This window comes from Argopecten irradians, chromosome 12 (genome assembly GCF_041381155.1).
Source record: "Argopecten irradians isolate NY chromosome 12, Ai_NY, whole genome shotgun sequence".
NCBI lineage: Eukaryota > Metazoa > Mollusca > Bivalvia > Pectinida > Pectinidae > Argopecten > Argopecten irradians.
In genome coordinates, this window is record NC_091145.1 from 22307877 (window position 1) to 22327291 (window position 19415).

At 35.0% G+C, this 19415-nt stretch overlaps 1 protein-coding gene across 1 annotated transcript in view; it reads left to right on the forward strand.

The window, feature by feature from the left end:
• Positions 1-23: 23 nt before the first annotated feature.
• The window catches only part of LOC138336266 (calcium-dependent secretion activator 1-like), a 65251-nt gene continuing 45859 nt past the window's right edge, over positions 24-19415 (forward strand). The window contains exon 1 of the mRNA XM_069285681.1: positions 24-921. Coding sequence (XP_069141782.1) covers positions 115-921 — 807 coding nt within the window. The 5' untranslated portion in view covers positions 24-114. The remainder of the gene's footprint in view (positions 922-19415) is intronic.

Genomic DNA, 19415 nt, shown 5'->3' on the forward strand with positions numbered 1-19415 from the left:
ATCAGTACGCATGCGTGGTAATTTGGCAGGAAAGAGCACTTGGCCGAATGTAAATAAACTGTCAACGGGATGATGCATGCAGGCAGAGAGGTTTCACCACTTTAAAGTGCTAAGATGATGTACCAGTCCTCTAGTGAAGAGGATTCAGAAAATGAAACGAACGAAGATGAAATCACAGACGTTCTTAATCCCCAAAACAATAGTGCAGAACAGCAGAGCCTGTCTACGAGCGGACAGAGTGGGGATAATTTACCAAGTCTCTTGCCTCATGGCCGGTCCAACAGTATCCGACCGTCAAGTCCAAGTCCGTCCCTTCATAGTGACAGAACAGAAAAGGGGGCTGATGACACGGAGAAATTGGAAAGGGAAGAGGAAGAGAGAAAGAAAAGACTTCAGTTATATGTTTTTGTGATGAGGTGTATAGCGTATCCTTTTAATGCTAAACAGCCCACAGATATGGCCAGACGACAAACTAAAGTAACTAAACAACAGCTGCAAACAATTAAGGATAGATTTAATGCATTTCTTAATGGTGAAACTAGTATTGTTGCTGATGAAGCATTTACAAACGCAGTGCAAAGTTATCATGAAGTTTTTCTAAAGAGTGACCGTGTAGCAAATATGGTTAAAAGTGGAGGTTGTTCTGCAAATGATTTTAGAGAAGTATTTAAAAATAATATTGAAAAAAGGGTAAGAAGTTTACCTGAAATTGATGGATTAAGCAAAGAAACAGTTTTAAGTTCATGGATGACAAAGTTTGATGCAATATTTAGGGGGGAAGAGGATCCTAGGAAACAGCCTCAACGGATGACAACTGCAGCATCTGAACTGATTTTAAGCAAGGAACAACTTTACGAAATGTTTCAAAATATCCTCAATGTCAAAAAATATGAGCATCAAATTTTATACAACGCTTGTCAGGTAGGTACTTTAATCAATAATTTTAATTAGATTCTATTGATTAAACATTTTCATTAAAACACTTTTAAGAAAAAATGATATATTGCATGGACTCATTGTTTTGAGCTCTTGGCTAGCTATGTCTTTGTTTAAGGACATAGATGACTTATTACCATATGGGTTAATGATTTAATAATTTAAAAAAAAAATAAAACATCATAACCTGTCTAAACTGGATGTCACAGGGGCCCAGCATGTTTGTTCAATATAGCCGATTTCGAGGTCATACAGGTTTTAATTGCTGAAATGAAATACTGGAGTGTTCATGATCAGGGATCTGAATTAGACAAGGACCTGTTTTGACAAGTTGTGCTGTACTCTAACCATTCTCTCAAGACTATGAATAAGTTGTCGGTAAAATACCATATTTATGTTTAAGTAGATTTTGATTAGTGTAAAGTATGAACTGGATTCAATTACCATTTTGTCAATACCGAATATAAATGTACTGTACACACGATAGATATTGATCACAGATCTCACTGACTCTCGATATAGATACATCTTTAACCACATGTGATTTAACACACTACAATGTATCATATTGAACAGATTCTATTCGAAGTATAGTGGAAATGCCAACATGCTGTGTCTCCAGCCTGCATCGATACATGGGATGGTGTACAGTATCTGTGTATAGGGTACATACACTATACAGCAATATACATACAAATGTGTATATGTTGCTGTATTGGACAGATATAAAAAAAAATTGATAAAATCAGATACATATTTTAATTTGAATAATCTTGTGATAATGACGTGAAAGGCCGAACAGCTACCAACTAGGGCTTATTAGACCCAGTATACATGTGTTAGTCTCAATGTAATATTTACCTGACAGGCCCCAGTATACAGGTGTTAGTCTCACTGACACATTTACCTGACATGCCACAGTATACAGGTGTTAGTCTCACTGTCACATTTACCTGACATGCCACAGTATACAGGTGTTAGTCTCACTGTCACATTTACCTGACATGCCACAGTATACAGGTGTTAGTCTCACTGTCACATTTACCTGACAGGCCACAGTATACAGGTGTTAGTCTCACTGTCACATTTACCTGACAGGCCACTGTATACAGGTGTTAGTCTAACTGCCATTTACCTGACAGGACAGACCCGAGTATAGGTGTTAATCTCACTGTCACATTTACCTAACAGGCCACAGTAAACAGGCATTAGTCTCACTGTCACATTTACCTGACAAGACAGACCCCAGTATACAGGTGTTAGTCTTACTGTCACATTTACCTAACAGGCCACTGTATACAAGACAGACCCCAGTATACAGGACTCTCACTGTCTTATTTACTTGAAAGGATGAGCCCAAGTATACAGGTGTTTGTCTCACTGTTACATTTACCTGGTAGGACTGGCCCCAGTATACAGGTGTTTGTCTCACTGTCACATTTACCTGACAGGCGTTAGTCTCATTGTCATATTTACCTGACAGACCCCAATATACAGATGTTAATTCACTGTCACATTTACCTGACAGGACAGGCCCCAGTATACAGGTATTAGTCTCACTGTCACATTTACCTGACGGGTCCCAGTATACAGGTGTTATTCCATTGTCTCATTTACCTGACAGACCCAAGTTTACAGGTGTTAGTCTCATTGTCACATTTACCTGACAGAACAGGCCCCAGTATACAGGTATTAGTCTCACTGTCACATTTAAGTGACGGGCCCCAGTATACAGGTGTTATTCTCATTGTCACATTTACCTGAAAGACCCCAGTATACATATGTGTTAGTCTCATTGTCACATTTACCTGACAGACCCCAGTATACATGTGTTAGCTAGATAGTCTCATTGTCACATTTACCTGACAGACCCAAGTATACAGGCATTAGTCTCACTGTCACATTTACCTGAGAGAACAGGCCCCAGTATACAGGTATATGTCCCACTGTCACATTTACCTGACAGGACAGATCACAGTATACATGTGTTAGTCTTAATATCATATTTACCTGACAGACCCAAGTATACAGGCATTAGTCTCACTGTCACATTTACCTGAGAGAACAGGCCCCAGTATACAGGTATATGTCCCACTGTCACATTTACCTGACAGGACAGATCACAGTATACATGTGTTAGTCTTAATATCATATTTACCTGACACGGATGTGATTCCTTTTACCAGAGATATAGCTCTAGATAGGTTACTGATGTGTTATTATTTTCTTTCATTTATTTGTCATGCTGAAATTTGTATTCAATATTGTATGATTGATAGCTATAGGCCAAAAGGCCAAAAGTAAGAAAAAAGTTGAATTCAAATTAGGTAAAAGCCCTGTGTACTCTTTCAGTTAATTACCTATATATAGCTAGCAGAAACTTTTGATATCTCCCTTGTATTACTTGTATTACATACATGTACCAGTGTTGATATTAATAAATCTGTTCAAGTACACTAATTATATATAATGCATTCCTAGCACAATGAGGGTGTATGCTGATAGAGAAAAAAAAAAAAATCTCAAATAGCAGAATAAAGGTGTATTCTGATAGAAAAAAAATTCTCCTCAATTAGCAGAATAAATTTGTACTCTGATAGAGAAAAAATTCTACCCAAATAAGAAAGGGAATCTATAAAATATAAATGTTTCTTTAAAGAAATATTATTTTCCTTATTCAAAAGGTACAGGCTCCTTTAAGATGCTCCACCGCTGACAAATGGTATTTTTTCATTATCAAAAACAGGAACAGACGATTTAGTATTTTTCTTCAATTACAAAAGTTACTTACTTTACATCATTACCACTATTGAAAAGTTTGAGCTTCTAATTTTACTTCAGAATAAAATTTAAAAAATAATTAATTGCATCCCGTAAAAATTTCGTGGCACTATATCATATATGGAATGAAGTAATGATTGCGCATGCACCAAAGGCAAAATAAACTATTTTATATTATTTTTGTGTTAATGAGGCATATATATACACGATTAAACACAAGTTATTGTTCAAATGATAAATATCATTTATGCTCTGTCGGAGGTGGGGCATCTTTAAATCATCAAGCAGGGAAATCACTGAGTTTTATATACTGAATCATAAGTAAGCCTATTTGATGATACATACAGAATGATATTGTCGTCCAATCATTGGATGATTCTATTTGAGGATGTTTGGGATTGATTTATTGATTGTAATGTGTGGCTCTTATTGACCTTATCCAATATGAATATTTTGGTCTGTCCTACCAAGACAAAAAGGGAAAAGGGCCATGTCAGGGCATGACTTAGATTCTGACAGCAAAAATCAATCAATGGATTTTAGACAGCAAGCTCTAGAAATACTCTGTAACTTATTTAAATTATAGCATGCAAGCCCAGTCTTTATTAGCTCACCTGACTGCTGTATGTGGCCTGCCTCTGAGCTTTCTTTTAATTAAAATACTACTTGTACTGAATATCTAAAGGGGTTTTGACCAAATTAAGCATGCATATATATGGATCATCTCTTGCCCAAGGGAAAAATGCTGTAGGATACATGGAAGGTATTGCCATGTGGGAGAGAGTCTGAGGGCCAAAACTGAGAGAAATTGATTAAGCATTATCTAACTCCTTTGATGAAGCTAATTTGACTTCATTTAGCATTGAACATCCAGGTGAGAAAGTCAGTATTTGCAGGTTAACAGAAGCATGCTTTTGACTATTGTTTAGTTGCGTAAGTCTCCAAATGACAAATAAAAGTATGAAAAATATGTTGAGGAAGTGTTTCAAGAGAATGTATTGGATTTCCATTGTTGTCATATGAAAGAATGTGATTTATTCAATGACGTTATTTCAAGTTATTTGGTATTTGTCAAATTTATGTGGCAGAATAAATGGTCCAGATATATGGTTTGTAGGAAATGGTGGCAGCGCTGTGCATGTATAAAACACCATGACATTTCCATTACAGCTGAAACAAACCAGTGGAAATTTGGTGTGATATTTAAAATTGCATGATGTTTCATGGTAATCAATACTTCAGTTAATGCCTAAAATATTATGTTTATTTACAATATTATATTGATGTTTCTGGTAATTTGGCAGAAATTTGAAAATGATAATTTGGAATAATCTTAAATTTGGAAGTGTTATAAAGTTCATGTCTGCCAGTGGGAGCGGCTGGTCATGATCAGTGCTGTGGGATTGCCTAAAAGCTTTCCTAAAATACACCACATTATATACATACATAGCAAGTATGTGCTATAGTATATATATTCCCTGGTGTTATGCGCTATGCCGGTATACGTATAGTCTGGCACAAAATAAATATTGCTATATCAAATAATGACTAACTTTTGAACTTTTATATATATACATATGCCGCATATATTGGTAGTATACTGATTAAAAATGCTTTAGAAAAATTCACTTGTATACATATGTGTATTCAGAATTTAGCTTATACTACTATGTACCATATGTTAGAAACTTAAAGGGGTTGCTTTAAATTAGTTAGTAATAAATTAAAGATGTACAATAGCACTCAAATTTTTTGTTTTGATTTCGAATCCAACATGACTACATGTACATGAGACAGCAATCAAGTTCTGACTGCATCTCTGAAATTTTTTCAGCATCTTGAAATTAAACCTGGATAGTCATTATAGAATGACAATAGTTTTAAGGATGTTAGTCATTCATTTTGTGAGTCTGGCAGTGATTTTAAGCTCCTGCATGTACAAAAGTCCTCATTGCCAAAATTTGAGAATGTTTTATTATTTATCTTTACTTTTAGTACCATTGTTCAATGACTTTATTTATAGCACTCAAATTTTTTGTTTTGATTTCGAATCCAACATGATACATGTACATGGCAGCATCGTGTACATGAGACAGCAATCAAGTTCTGACTGCATCTCTGAAATTTTTTTCAGCATTTTGAAATTAAACCTGGAAAGTCATTATAGAATGACAATAGTTTTAAGGATGTTAGTCATTCAAAGTTAATGGAATCTTGCATTTTGTGAGTCTGGCAGTGATTTTAAGCTCCTGCATGTACAAAAGTCCTCATTGCCAAAATTTTGAGAATGTTTTATTATTTATCTTTACTATTAGTACCATTGTTCAATGACTTTATTTATAATTTTGGAAATGAATAGACAATCAGAGAAAATTGAGCACCATACAAAATTGGAAAATTATACAAAATTGAGCACCACACAAAATTTTGGAAATAAGTATATCTAAAACTATCATAAGAAATTGGCTAAGCCAGGATTTGTTGGAGCCGTAAATCAACAGTTTTTGCGGTTATTTAATATATATGGATTGGGAAATCAATAGCCATGCTAACGTCACCAGTCTTGGCGATCAAGTGGTGCCATCGAGATTGGATTTTCCTTATAGTCAGCTGAATCCACAATTGGTAGTAATTGGTTATAATGCTTGACACTGCGATTCCCAATTCTAGGTATATTGTGTACAAATTGAATTAAGAATGGAAGCATTTTTCCTGCTTTGTGTGAATGTATATATATATGTACTGTATATATATATTTGCTTAGACAAACATATATATATAGTTCTATTGAAATATGGTAATTAATTAATACTGTCATGATATGAGAGGTCAGCTGTATGAGTGGTCAAAGATATATTTGTAAATTTATGTAAGTGGTGATATATTTACACAAGTCAATTCAAGTGCTACAGAATTACCATTTGAAAGCTGTAGCAATTCAGATAGATCATAGAAACTAACTCTTGATATGTATGGCTAGACAAAATATAATCTATATATATAAAGACAATATGTATGTTTTATTTAGATACTTCTAATATGTGTTTTCTTTATGGGTTTAATTATATTTTGAAGACTGGTATTTTCATGTGGAAATCTTTCTTACCTCTTCCTGGTTTAAGCTCTTAATGATATGAGCTTAGGTTTGTGTAGTGCAGTGCTTCGAGTAGTTTCGAGATCCCAAAATGATGCAGGTAAAACAAAATTTACCATCAAGTAGCTATATATAGATAATCCCAACTTACAGTACCTTTGGATCTGGTACCGTAGTGAGTTCACTCACAATGTGATTATCGTAAGCCAACGTATCTGCTATTCGATTGCTCTTTAAAGTTTGTTAATAATCTGAAATACACTAATTACTTGTTGTCACAATTTAAAGTAACTACATTATAATCTTTTCAAATATTTATGATAACTATTCTATGATAAGAAATTGACATGTGCACGGAGTACGGCGAACCGCCGATGTTTTGGACATCTACAAGACAGTTTCAGGTTACGATGGCCAATAAAAGAAAACAAACAATGCAATTTTAATATATATTTTCTTACAAATACAACACTTGATTGTGCAAGTTGTCAAGCATTTAATGGGAATATTTTGCATTGAAATTGCCATTTTTATACATCATTTTTGTGGGTCCCTGGACATTGTTTCCCTCAAAAAAATTTGATGCACAAAATATACAGATACTAGAGTTTTTTCAGCATTTTCAGCCCCAAAAAGTATCGGGCAAAATACACTGGTGCGCAAGTTACATGAGTTTTTACGGTAATTCTAACATTTAATCACAAATATCACATGAATATGTGACGTCACAATCACCGAAAGGTGGGACTTATCAACAGCAAATTGTACACACTCTACCTGCCTTGAAACCCCAGTATTCTTTTCATGGTTTGAGCTCAAGCTTATTCTTCAGGCTTATTCAGTGCTTTTCTTCTATTCCTGGCAGAGCTCAGGCATGTTCAATTTTGATATTTGATGTGGTTCTATTCCCACTACCTGATCTTGTTCTGACCCAGATTTGACTTAGGATTGTATGATTGGTGTTGCATTATAAAGCCTCATTTGTTTGTTTAAATAACAATCAGGGTCATTTAAAGATGCTCCACCGCCGAAAAATATTCATCATTTAAACAATAATTGGTGTTTAATACTAATAGTGTATATGTCTAATTAACACCAAAAAAAAAAAAAATTATTTTGCCTTTGGTGCATGCGCAATCAGTACTTCATTCCATATAAGACTGTGCCACAGATTTTTTTCGGGATGCAATTGCAGTCAAACTTCGATGATTCGAACTCTGATGAATCAAATTTCTCGCTGTATCAAACTTTTTGTCCGGTCCCGAATTTCTTCACTATATAACATTACTAACTAACCTATGTATGAATCGAAGTTTTATGAATCGAAGTTCTCGATGTATCAAACTTTTTTCATGGACTATTTGTTATAGAATCATAGGTAACTGACACTCGATGATTCAAATAAAAAATTACCTGTACAGATCAGGTGTTCGCCGATACCCCGCAGCATGCTGTCACGCCTAGCTGTCTCGCGACGGCACTTTGCTGGACAATAAGGATTATGACAGCTTGTGTTGCTTGCTCGCTATCATGAAGATAATTAATATCACTGATCAGGCCGATAACCGAGTGTTTTGTCTTTACAAGCTGAGTTATTAAATCATTAGTACGGCAAAGATACAGTTAGTCGTTTTTGATGTTCGCCGCCGCCATTGATAGCGGTTTGTAGAATTTACGAAACGGTAAAAACGAGCCACATTATTAGTAACTCGTACTCAAAACTGTTACATTGCAAAACTTTGGCATAAATACTGGAGCAAATTGATCATTCTAAATCAAAGTATTTTGTAGGTGTTGTAGCGCTTTCGGTTCCTCCTTTTTAGTTTCGTCTTTGCAACATGTTTTCGTTTTGATATTCATTCCGCAATATTAACTATTGCTTAAATAGTCACCAAACGAACACATGTACATGGTTTAGGCCTAGTACATGTAAGTCTTGTTTATAATATACAATACATGTGGTTAATTGCATACTTCGTTTTTATTTTGTTTTGTTTGTGGTAAATACAATGATTATAAAGTTTACGGAACGGAGACGACATGTACTACCGTAGTTGGCCATGGTGGAAAAAAAATCGGTCTAATTTCAACCGAGAATAATTCTTCGAAGTCTCGATGTTTCGAAGTTTTTCTGACGGTCCCTGAACTTTGATACATCGAGGTTTGACTGTAATAATTTTTCATATTTTTAACTTGAGGCAAAATAAGAAGCGAAAACTTTTCAATGGTGGTAATGGTGTAAAGTAAGTAACTTTTGTAACTGAAGAAAAATACTAAATCGTCTGCTGCTGTTTATGATAGTGAAAAATACCATTTGTCAGCGGTGGAGCATCTTTATATGTATCAGGTGAAGGAGGTGAATGATAGTCTGAATACCAAGAGAAAAATCACCGACATGCAGCTAGCACTTGTCAGCTGCCTCACACCTAGGATTTAAATTTGTGTTCTAGAGGTACCGGTGGAGGGCGTGTTATAATATCGTTTAAGCCAGATCTTTTCATGGTTTTCTTGGATACATGTAACTATATGTATTGCTATAGTTGCGAAAATTGATCCATGAAAAATTGTTTAATTAGTTATTTGAGAGTCTGCACAAATCTATTACTTTAATTAGAATGAATATTTTCCCTTTTTTAGGTTAATTAGTTTTTTCATCCCATAAGTTTGTCATCATTTTGTGAGAAGAAGCATTTTGTTACATTTAATTTAAACATGCATGATTCTTTTAACAGTAAAATAGAAAAAAAAATATGGCTCCTACGCCTTTGAATTAATTGGAGAATATAAACTGCCACCCTTAAAGTAACTCAGAACAAGCTTTTACACAAATTAAATTTTGCTTCAGTTCACTTTTATCTCAATTTTCCTGCAGAGGAGTCCCAATTTAGATTAGTAGTGTTGCTGGATGGAACTTTGTAGAAAGATATTGATAATTGTAAAATTTGCTGATGTTTGCTTAAATGAATTGAAAGCCAATACCAAACATTTATGAGAGACCTGAGGATGCGCCTTGTAAGTTTCATCACTGAAAGATGAGCGGAACCACTAGTTAGACACTTTGATGTCCCTGTAGTGCCTAGCTTTCTCAAAGAGGAGATACATATTGCATTCCATGACTGGGAGACTAGGTGTCCCTAATCAAATATGACATTGCATTATTGATTTGACTCAAAACTGAAGTAAGTAAAACTGGTTATAATCCCATTGGTGTTCTGTTCCTACCCAAGAAGCCGAGGCTGGCTTGCATATCCAGTTTTCCCATGATATGATCTTTGATCTATTTCAGTCCATTTACTTGAGAAGGGAAACCTTTGTATTTACATTCTGTACTCTCTTCACTGTCCATGATTACAGATATGAATTTTAACCTATAGGCATTGGTTTTGTACCAGATGTACACCATTATGGATTCTAAACTAGCCATGAGTTTTAGTTTTATGCCAAAATCAGGTTTTACCTAGCTATATAAATTAGTTTTGAACCAGTTGTATGCTAAGTTTTATATCACTTGTATGCTACTATGAGTTGTTACCAAAGCATTAGTTGTAAGGTGATACAAGTTACAAGGCAGGTTAGTTGGGCTTCACATCTTACTTTATAATTATGAGTCCATTATACTGTTGTACCAGTTGTTATCTTATATACAAGTTTTAACCAGGCATTAGTTTTGTGCCACAATATGTGCTTCTATATTGTACCAGTTGTCTGCCCCTATGAGGTCCAACCTAGGCAAAAAGCCATATTAGGAATATTGGGATTACCAGTGTACCTAATAATATCGTATGGAAAATTTTAAAATATAGAATAAAACACTTTGATTGAAGTGATGGCTTAACTAATTGAAAGACATTTTTTGATTGGTTTCAGTGTTCAGTCATTAAAACTCTTTGACAAGTTACGTTACTGCTACATTATTGACCCAATATCATTTTGTATTTCATGTTTGGTTTGTGCTGCTGTCTAATGTAAGGCTGCTGATGGTTATAATTATAAGACTTAAGGTCTCTTGAGTCTATTTGCGTAGATCAATTGACAGTCCTGTGGTCTTAAATGGGTCGTAAATGGCTCCACATTGCTGCAGTCATGAAAAGCCTACCAAACATTAAACCATTAAGAGATAGCTGTCAGTTATTATTGCCACAAAAAGGAACTGATGAAATGTTTGCTTGACTATGATGCTTTTTATATATCCAATGTAGGTCAGTAATATATCTTGACCTGGTTTCTGTGTGGAAGAAATATTGACCTAAATTCAAGCTTTTTAGGTTGAAAGAAACATCATAACATCTGCATGCTTAAAAAGCATCAAGTTGATATGTTGCTTGAAGTTTTAGCAAGACTTTGGTTTTACCTCTTCAATGCTGTTTCAGAATTAGCATGTGTTGAGATAAAATGTTTTCATGAATTTTAAGTTCCTTGACATTGTTTTCAATTGCTTTGTAGTAATGCTCCGGCCATCCGTCTTACTCTCTTTCATAATCCTTTGTGAACTGCATTTCAGGGGAATATTGAATTGGGTTTTGTCTGTGTTCTGTGTGAGTGAATGAATCTGAAATGCTTTTCCAGGCTATAACTCTGAAACCATTGAACATAGCTCCTTGCAACTCTCTATATACACTGTAACGGGTTAAAACCGGCCCTTGCCTAAGTTTGGCCAATTTTGTGAATGTGTATGAAATTTTCCTTCTTAACCGGAAACCTGGCTATAGCGGCCTAATGAACTGGTCTCCCTTGACACTGTCTCTTTTTTGGCTTTCAGTAGAGCGCTAGCCCTTATGAGGAAGGTTCTGCATTCTGTCCTCTGGCCAAGACACACCATAGTCTATAAAAATGGTAGTTTCTTCTTCTGTTTGGCACTCGGCATCAAGGGAGTGGGACAACTGGTTTGCCCATTTTCAGTATAATATGACCGAGTGGGATGTGCATGTTACAGAATTAATATTACTAGTAAAGCACAGCAATAACTTAATCTGCATGATCATATATAAACCTAAAAGAATGTATATTGTACACTAAATCATTTCTAGGACTAATTAAGGTATTGTTTCTGGCTAATAAAATAGGATACTGTCTTTTACATAGAATTACATGTATCTACAGGAAGGTCAGAGTTTTCCTTTTCCCAGGCAAACAGCTCTTCCTTAATTGTACATTATCTGTTATCAATTCATAGATCTTTTATTGATTTCCCAGAATGCACTGACTGGAACCTAAGTCTTATATATTCCCCATAAAGTGGAATAACATTGCACCTATCCAAAAATAACATTCAGCATTTATCTTTTATTTGGTAAAAAAGTTTCCAGGGATTTGAAGAAATATATAGAAGGGTTTTGGACCATATGGCATCATGCAGTTGTGTGAAATTGACTGAATAGTTGCTATTTTGAAGGTTTTGTTGGTGTTCTTCTATGCAATTATTGATTTGCGTTAAAGCTAACACTACTTTAATCATGTCGGCTCAAAACTGTTTACTGATTCTGTTTGATTGGTGAGATTTATGTTTTATTGCCCATAGTAGATGTACAAGGAAATTCACGATTATTTTTAGTCAAGTTCCTGTGGCCTTTCTCTATAGAGCTTTCACAATTGAGTATCGCATACATTTATTCAACATTGTGTACTTTTACACGAATTAGAATTCATATTTTATCCAGATGTTGTAAAAATTTAATATTTGAAGTAATTTACATATTTAAAGCCTGTCTTTTCCATATGTTGCAAAATTTGAATATTTGAATGAATTTGCAGTATCTATTTAGAATCCCTGATTTCTCATCAAGCAAAAATGGAAATGTTTACATGGTTATATCAGATTTCAAATATCAGGACTTTTTTGACTCTCAGAATATCTTCTCTGCTGGAGATTTATCTAAAGCAGGCAGCATTGGATTAAACAAAAATCGGTCAGCTCTGAGATTTAGGAAAAGAAAAACAACTTATTAACAGATTATAGCAGCAATACTAGACGTGCTTAGACTGATTATATGAGTGAATGGAAATGATCTTTTCCTTTATAGTACATAACTGACTGTATTGGCAGCTATGACCTTGATGAATATTGGCAAGGTTGACTGTGACTAGGTATCTGTCGGAAATGCTTTACAAGACAATAGTCGGAGCTTCAATGGAGATTTTAATTATGTTGTGTTTGTTTGCCTATATAAATACGTGTTTGCATTAGGTGTTCGTGTAAAGAGATGCTAAAATCATGATTAATGGATAAAATGAAGGGATGGCAGCGGTGCCTAACACACAAAGAGTTTGTATTGAACCCTAGCTTGTGCCTAGCCGCCACCACCACAAATGGTTCAATATCGTGTCGCTATGACTACAGCTATTGATCGGAGGACATGAAGAGAGTCATTCATCGGTGCTCTTACTCTACCAGAGCTGATTTCTTTCTCCCAGCTCACAGCAGGACTAATGTTATTGTCAAACCTGGCAGTACTACCCTAGACTGGTCATATGTCACTGCTCCATCGTTACGTCTCAACCAGTCCATTAGTTTAAAAACACAACCATTTATTCCTGTTGTTTTTGTACCAGCACCTAGAGCACAAGTCACGTTTCTTCAACGCAACATACAAAACACATTCCAGGTTGTATTGGTGGTGCAAGGTAGCGATTACTCTTGACTGTTTCTGTTATCGTAATTTTGGTGAACCTTTTTGACATTTTAGAATCAACGGACAAGAATTAGACAGGAAACTTGTATCTCTAGCATGTGCTTTACTTATGTAGTCCCATTGTTTTTAGCATATTATCACCTAAAGACTGTAAGGTCATTTAACGAGGGTCCACCCAGTATGTGAAATACAGTTGTATACCTGGAATGAAAAGACCAACTGGGTATTTTTGCTGTAAATAGGAAACATTGATTAGTTATTACAGAAGTCTTTAACCTTTAAGTCATATATGTGCCATATTTTTCATACTCACGAATCAAGATGAGCTTTTATTATGTTATTCATTGCCAAAAGTTACCAAAACTTTGAGAATAACAGTACTTTTGATGCATATGTTTAAATTTTACAAGGTTAAATAAGAGCTGAAAATGATTTTTGGCAGCCCTGCCACTGTACTGCCTAAAATCATTATATTTACATCGATAGTGGAGTGGAATTTGTACATACGGTCAAACCATGATGCCAAATTGTGGTCCACAACCTCATTTGACATTTTTACTATATTATTAGAAATTGTAATATGACTTCTCCATGTATATTTCCCCCTAAACATACATACGACATAAAAACAAAAATTTTTATAGCACATAATTTAGTGGTGTTTGATTAATCAAGTTCGTCGAGTATTGTTGGTTTGATGTGTTTGATCAATTAATCGAGTAAGAAATCGAGTTTGTCGGAATTTTTCGACACCTTGATAAAAGAAAGTATAAGGTTAGCTGATCACTAAAACATGCCAAAAAATCATAGCCAACTTGTTCAAATCATTCCCTTGTGTAACATTTTCACAGATGTCATTTCAAATTTTAAGCGTCTAGACGAATTGAAGAGCGCATAAGCACTATGTAGTAATGTAAACGTTCAAATGAGCATGATTTGTGATGAAAATAAGCAACATGAAAACATGACAGCACAGAGAGGACTCGCGATCGTAAGCCTTTGAAGGAAAGTTTTACATGAGACTTGTTTATACATCAAGGAAAAAAATAATCAATTTTAATTGACCATTGATTGGTTAAATAAAACTGATGATCGACCATGAAATTTCAACCGATTCCCAACACTAACATAATTTCTGTATTGTATCTAAGATTTATAAGGCATCTGAAGTCATTTTAATGATTTTTACAGCTTAATCCATCAAAACTTATGGTATTCAATAGGTTAATGACAAAAAAATAACATCTCAGAATTTTTGCCCAGTTACGATACATATAACTTTAAACATATTGAACATGTAACTGTTCATGAATAAGTTTAGAAATATCATATATCAGACTTACCGTATTAATCAATTAATTTATAGATAACTGCTTTAAAAAAATACAGTTCTATTCTGAGTCATACTTAAAGTGAATAGTCGGGCAAAGAAAACCAGTCTAAATGCGTTCATTGGCCTTCCAAAAGTTCTCACATATTAATACGAAGGTCAAGTTCTGCTTAGTTTCCCAGTTCTGACCATTAAAGTAAAGAAAAGTTAAAAGCATTGAAAGCAAGGCTGCGTGGAAATGTAACCACGGACATAGTAAGCCGGGAGGACGTTTTAGAATTTCCATACTTTAAATTAATTTCTTCGTACGCAGACATATTTTGACGAGATAATTTATTTTTCCATTTCATAAGAAATTATACTGGATACATTCACACCATTTTTACCGACTTTAGCCATCCTTGCCCGACTGTTCACTTTAAAAACCTGTTAAATAAATAGATAATAAGTGATAAGTACATGTATTGGTTTAAAAAATCCAATTTGTATCATTTTTTGTTGAAAATTTTAAATACTTGGACATTTATGGTACTATACATTTTACCCAATGAATAAGACTCAAGTATGATTCTTCAATTAGAAAAAGAGATAGCCTGGAGTTTGGTTTTATTACTTTGGTGTCCTAAGGGTCATTTAAGGATGCGCCAGGTTTATTGATGGAGGAAAGCTGGAGTACCGGAAGAAAAACCACTGACCAGCTGTCAGCTATGACATGGCAACTGCCTCACATAGGATAGTCTGTAAAAGATTCTTGATGACCTTTTTAAAAAGAAAGGTAAATAAAAATAGGACAAGAATGAGGGGCGTTTAAAAGTGGACAAGAAAGAGGGGCGTTTATAAGGTTGAATACCATACACATTTTAGATATGTAGTGTACATGTTTACCTGCAAATTATGAATGGCTGTGTCAAGCTCTGCTGATTTTACCATTAGTTTCCACATCAAGAATTCGGTCACTTTCATTTTCTACTTTAGTATGTGTATTCACAGATATTGAATTTACGATACTTAAGTCGTAGGCATACATACATATTAGATGTTTGAATTATTTATTATGATTGATTTGTATCCAGAACTAAGCTCAATTGGTCTTGTCAGTTTTGATCGCTATGAGAGTAACACTTTAGAATTACTCATTTGAATTTAAAAGACAAAGCAAGTTAAAAGTTTTATACTCAGAATAGATGTCCTCATCCTTTATGAATTTGACATTTCTTCCTAATTTAATGTTGATTGATAAGATACTGGCCTGTTCAAATGTTTATGTTCGCATTGTTAAGCTGACAGTACTTCACTGGTGACAAAACCCAGCCGCGAGTTCTACTATACAACTCTGATGATTGCCTGTAGTGGGTACATGTTTCATTCATGTTAGCAATAAATTATCATAACAATACTGCAGAAAATTATTTATAAGAAAAAATAATCAATTAATCATCTTTATTTGCCATTCTTTTAATTAATTACTATAGATATTGTGTGTTATTGTTTTTCATTTCATTAGCATTGTTATTGTTACTAATTATAGCATGCACAATGGTAAAGTTGCAGTATACAAGATGTCTTGCCTGACCTTATACCAACCATGTAATCACCTCTTCTCAGTGTTAATGATCACCCATCAAAATAAATATTCAATTTCAACTTCTCAAAACCCCAAATGTCCATGATCATGACATAACTGGCTAATATAATATTGAATTTGTAACTAATTTGTTTAAATGAATGACGCCTTAGGTTAAAAATGTCCACACCACACCGGTTAAATAGTTCAATTGATTCATAATCCGAACACTTTCGTCCCCAACCCAAATAATCAGGAATACAAGCTAAGTTTTAATTTCCAGACTGCTAGATTCTGTTCATTCTCTTGAGGGGCCGTAGTGGCCGAGTGATTAAGATGTCTGGACATATTATCACAAGCCCTCCGCCCTCCACTTCTGGGTTGCCAGGTACTGACCACTGGTTGGTGATTTTTCTCCGGGTACTCCCGACTTTCCTCCCCCAACAAATCTGGCACATCCTTACATGACCCTGTCTGGTATACTAATATAGGACGTTAAACTAATAAAACCCAAACTTATTCCTTGATATTATCCATTGGAATTGTGAGTTTTCCGGACTATCAGTCATGTCCAGATTATCGTGAATCCACTGTATTTATTTTGTATGTTTGAATTGTTCAGAGATTGAATATTACTTTCGTATCATTGGTAGTAGGGATGGGTTTTGATGACACAACATAAGTGTAGGATGTTTTTGATCAATGTTAAATCTTTTGGCATTTGATCGAGGAGAGAAACTTTGGTTCGAAATATCACTGTGAAACTTTCTAAGTTTAAGTATATAGGTGGGGGAGGCAATGGTACCTTAAGGGATAAAACAGTATTGTTACACCTGTCACTGGATTACCACCGTCAGTTGATGGGCAGATGGTGGGAGAGGCAGGTAATTAGTAAAAGCCTAAGTGTCAGCAGGGATTAGGCTAAACTCATTAAGGGGACATATTCTGAGCTACCAGTCGATATTGGTGGGAGTTAAAATGTCACCAAGATGTTTGTAAAATTGATGGAAGTTGTGAAATTAGGTGTTAGTTGTTGGTGTCAATTGATTTGGAAGAAGGAATATAAATCTGTGTTATATATATAATCCTTCACTGATTACTGATTCTACTCCTGGTCCATGGTCCGCTAGAAGGAATATTACTTTCTTAAATGAACTTCATGTACCTAATTCCCATAGGGCCCTAGTTGTGCATATTGTGATTTGGGACCGATTGGTCAACAAGATGGCCGCCAAGGAGTCATCTTGGATTTTGATAGTTGAAGTTTGTTACCGCTATTTCTCAAAAGGTACTGAAGCGATCTGTCTCAAATTTTATATGTACCGTAGTATGTTTGAAAAAGTTTAAAAAGTAGAGAAAAGATCCATCTTTCCTTTGTCAGATATAGATCATTCTTTGGTGGGCGCCAAGATCCCTCTGGGATCTCTTGTACATATTAAGTACCTCCCTAATTTAATTGTATTGAGTTTTCTAATTTTGCAGCTGTGGTTGTCATGGTGACCACTTCAAATATGCATAGGTTATGAAAATGTAGACATTTTGACAATTTTGGCCATTTTGATTAAGTTTTTAGCTCACCTGGCCCTGTTTTCTCAAAACAAACCTAAGTCAAAAACTGACTTAAGTCATAAATTTTCTTAAAGTTACATAAGGAGAAAAACTTAAGTTTTGACTTAAGTTTGCAGTTTTGTTTTGAGAAATCGGGGCCAGGCCAAAATGTCAAGTGGGCTTATGTCGTAGCGCGGCGTCCGTAGTCAGTCCGTCAACATTTCCTTTAAAAGCTACTAGTCATAGAATTCTACATGGATGGTAACCAAATTTGGCCAGAAACATCCTTTGGGGAAGGTAAATAGAGATTGTATAAATTTTGGCTCTGACCCTTCGGGAGCAGGAAGGCGGGGCCCAATAGGGAAAATAGAGGTAAATCCTTTAAATGGCTACTAGTCATCCGAGTTCTGCTTGGATTCTAAGCAAATTTGGCCAGAAACATCCTTGGCGGAGTGGGGGACAGAGTTTGTATAAGTTTTGGCTCTGACCCCATGGGGGCAGGAGGGGTGGGGCAAAAAATAGGGGAAAAAGAGGTAAATCCTTTAAATGGCTACTAGTCATAGAGCACCGCACAGATTCTAACCGAATTTGGCCAGAAACAACCAGAGGGGAAGGGGAACAGAGTTTGTATAAATATTGGCTCTGACTCGAGCTCCCCCGGGGCAGGAGGTGTGGGGCCCCAATAGGGGAAATAGAGGCAAATCCTTTAAATCGCTACTAGTCATAGAGTTCTGTGTAGATTCTAACCAAATTTAGCCAGATAATCCTTGGGGGAAGAGGAACAGGGTTTGCATAAATTTTGGCTCTGACTCCCTGGGGGCAGGAGGGGCAGGGCCCAATAGGTGAAACATAGGTAAATCCTTTAAATTGCTACTTGTCATAGAGTTCTGCATGGATTGTAACCAAATTTGGCCAGAAACATCATTGGGGGAATGCAATCTATATGTTAATGTAAAACAACAGAGTTTAATGCAGCTATTGATGTAATACGTTCTAAGTAAATTAGTATTGTTCCAAAATAAACTTAGAATGGTAAAACATGATAGTTTATATGGACAATATAATTCAATAACAAATGACAAATACACAAAACCAATATCTTCATTGTGTATGCATATGAATAGTGTGCAAAGATTTCATGTTGATAAAGAAATGCAGGAATGAAATAATCCTTTCACTAATTTGGCAAAACTTACAATTTAAGACAAATAATGTTTCCCAGCAGACACAACCGCCATTTTGGATCATCATTTTAACAATAACTGGTGTTTTATCATGTGTATATATGTCTAATTAACACAAAAAATAATATAAAATAATTCATTTTGCTTTTGGTTCATGAACAATCAGTACTTCATTCCATATAGGACATATTGTAATACAATATATTTTTATCTTGAAGTAAAATTAGAAGCTCAAACTTTTCAATGGTGGTAATGGTGTAAAGTAAGTACATTTTGTAATTGAAAAAAATACTAAATTGTCTCCTCCTGTTTTTGATAGTGAAAAAAATACTATTTGTCAGCAGTGGAG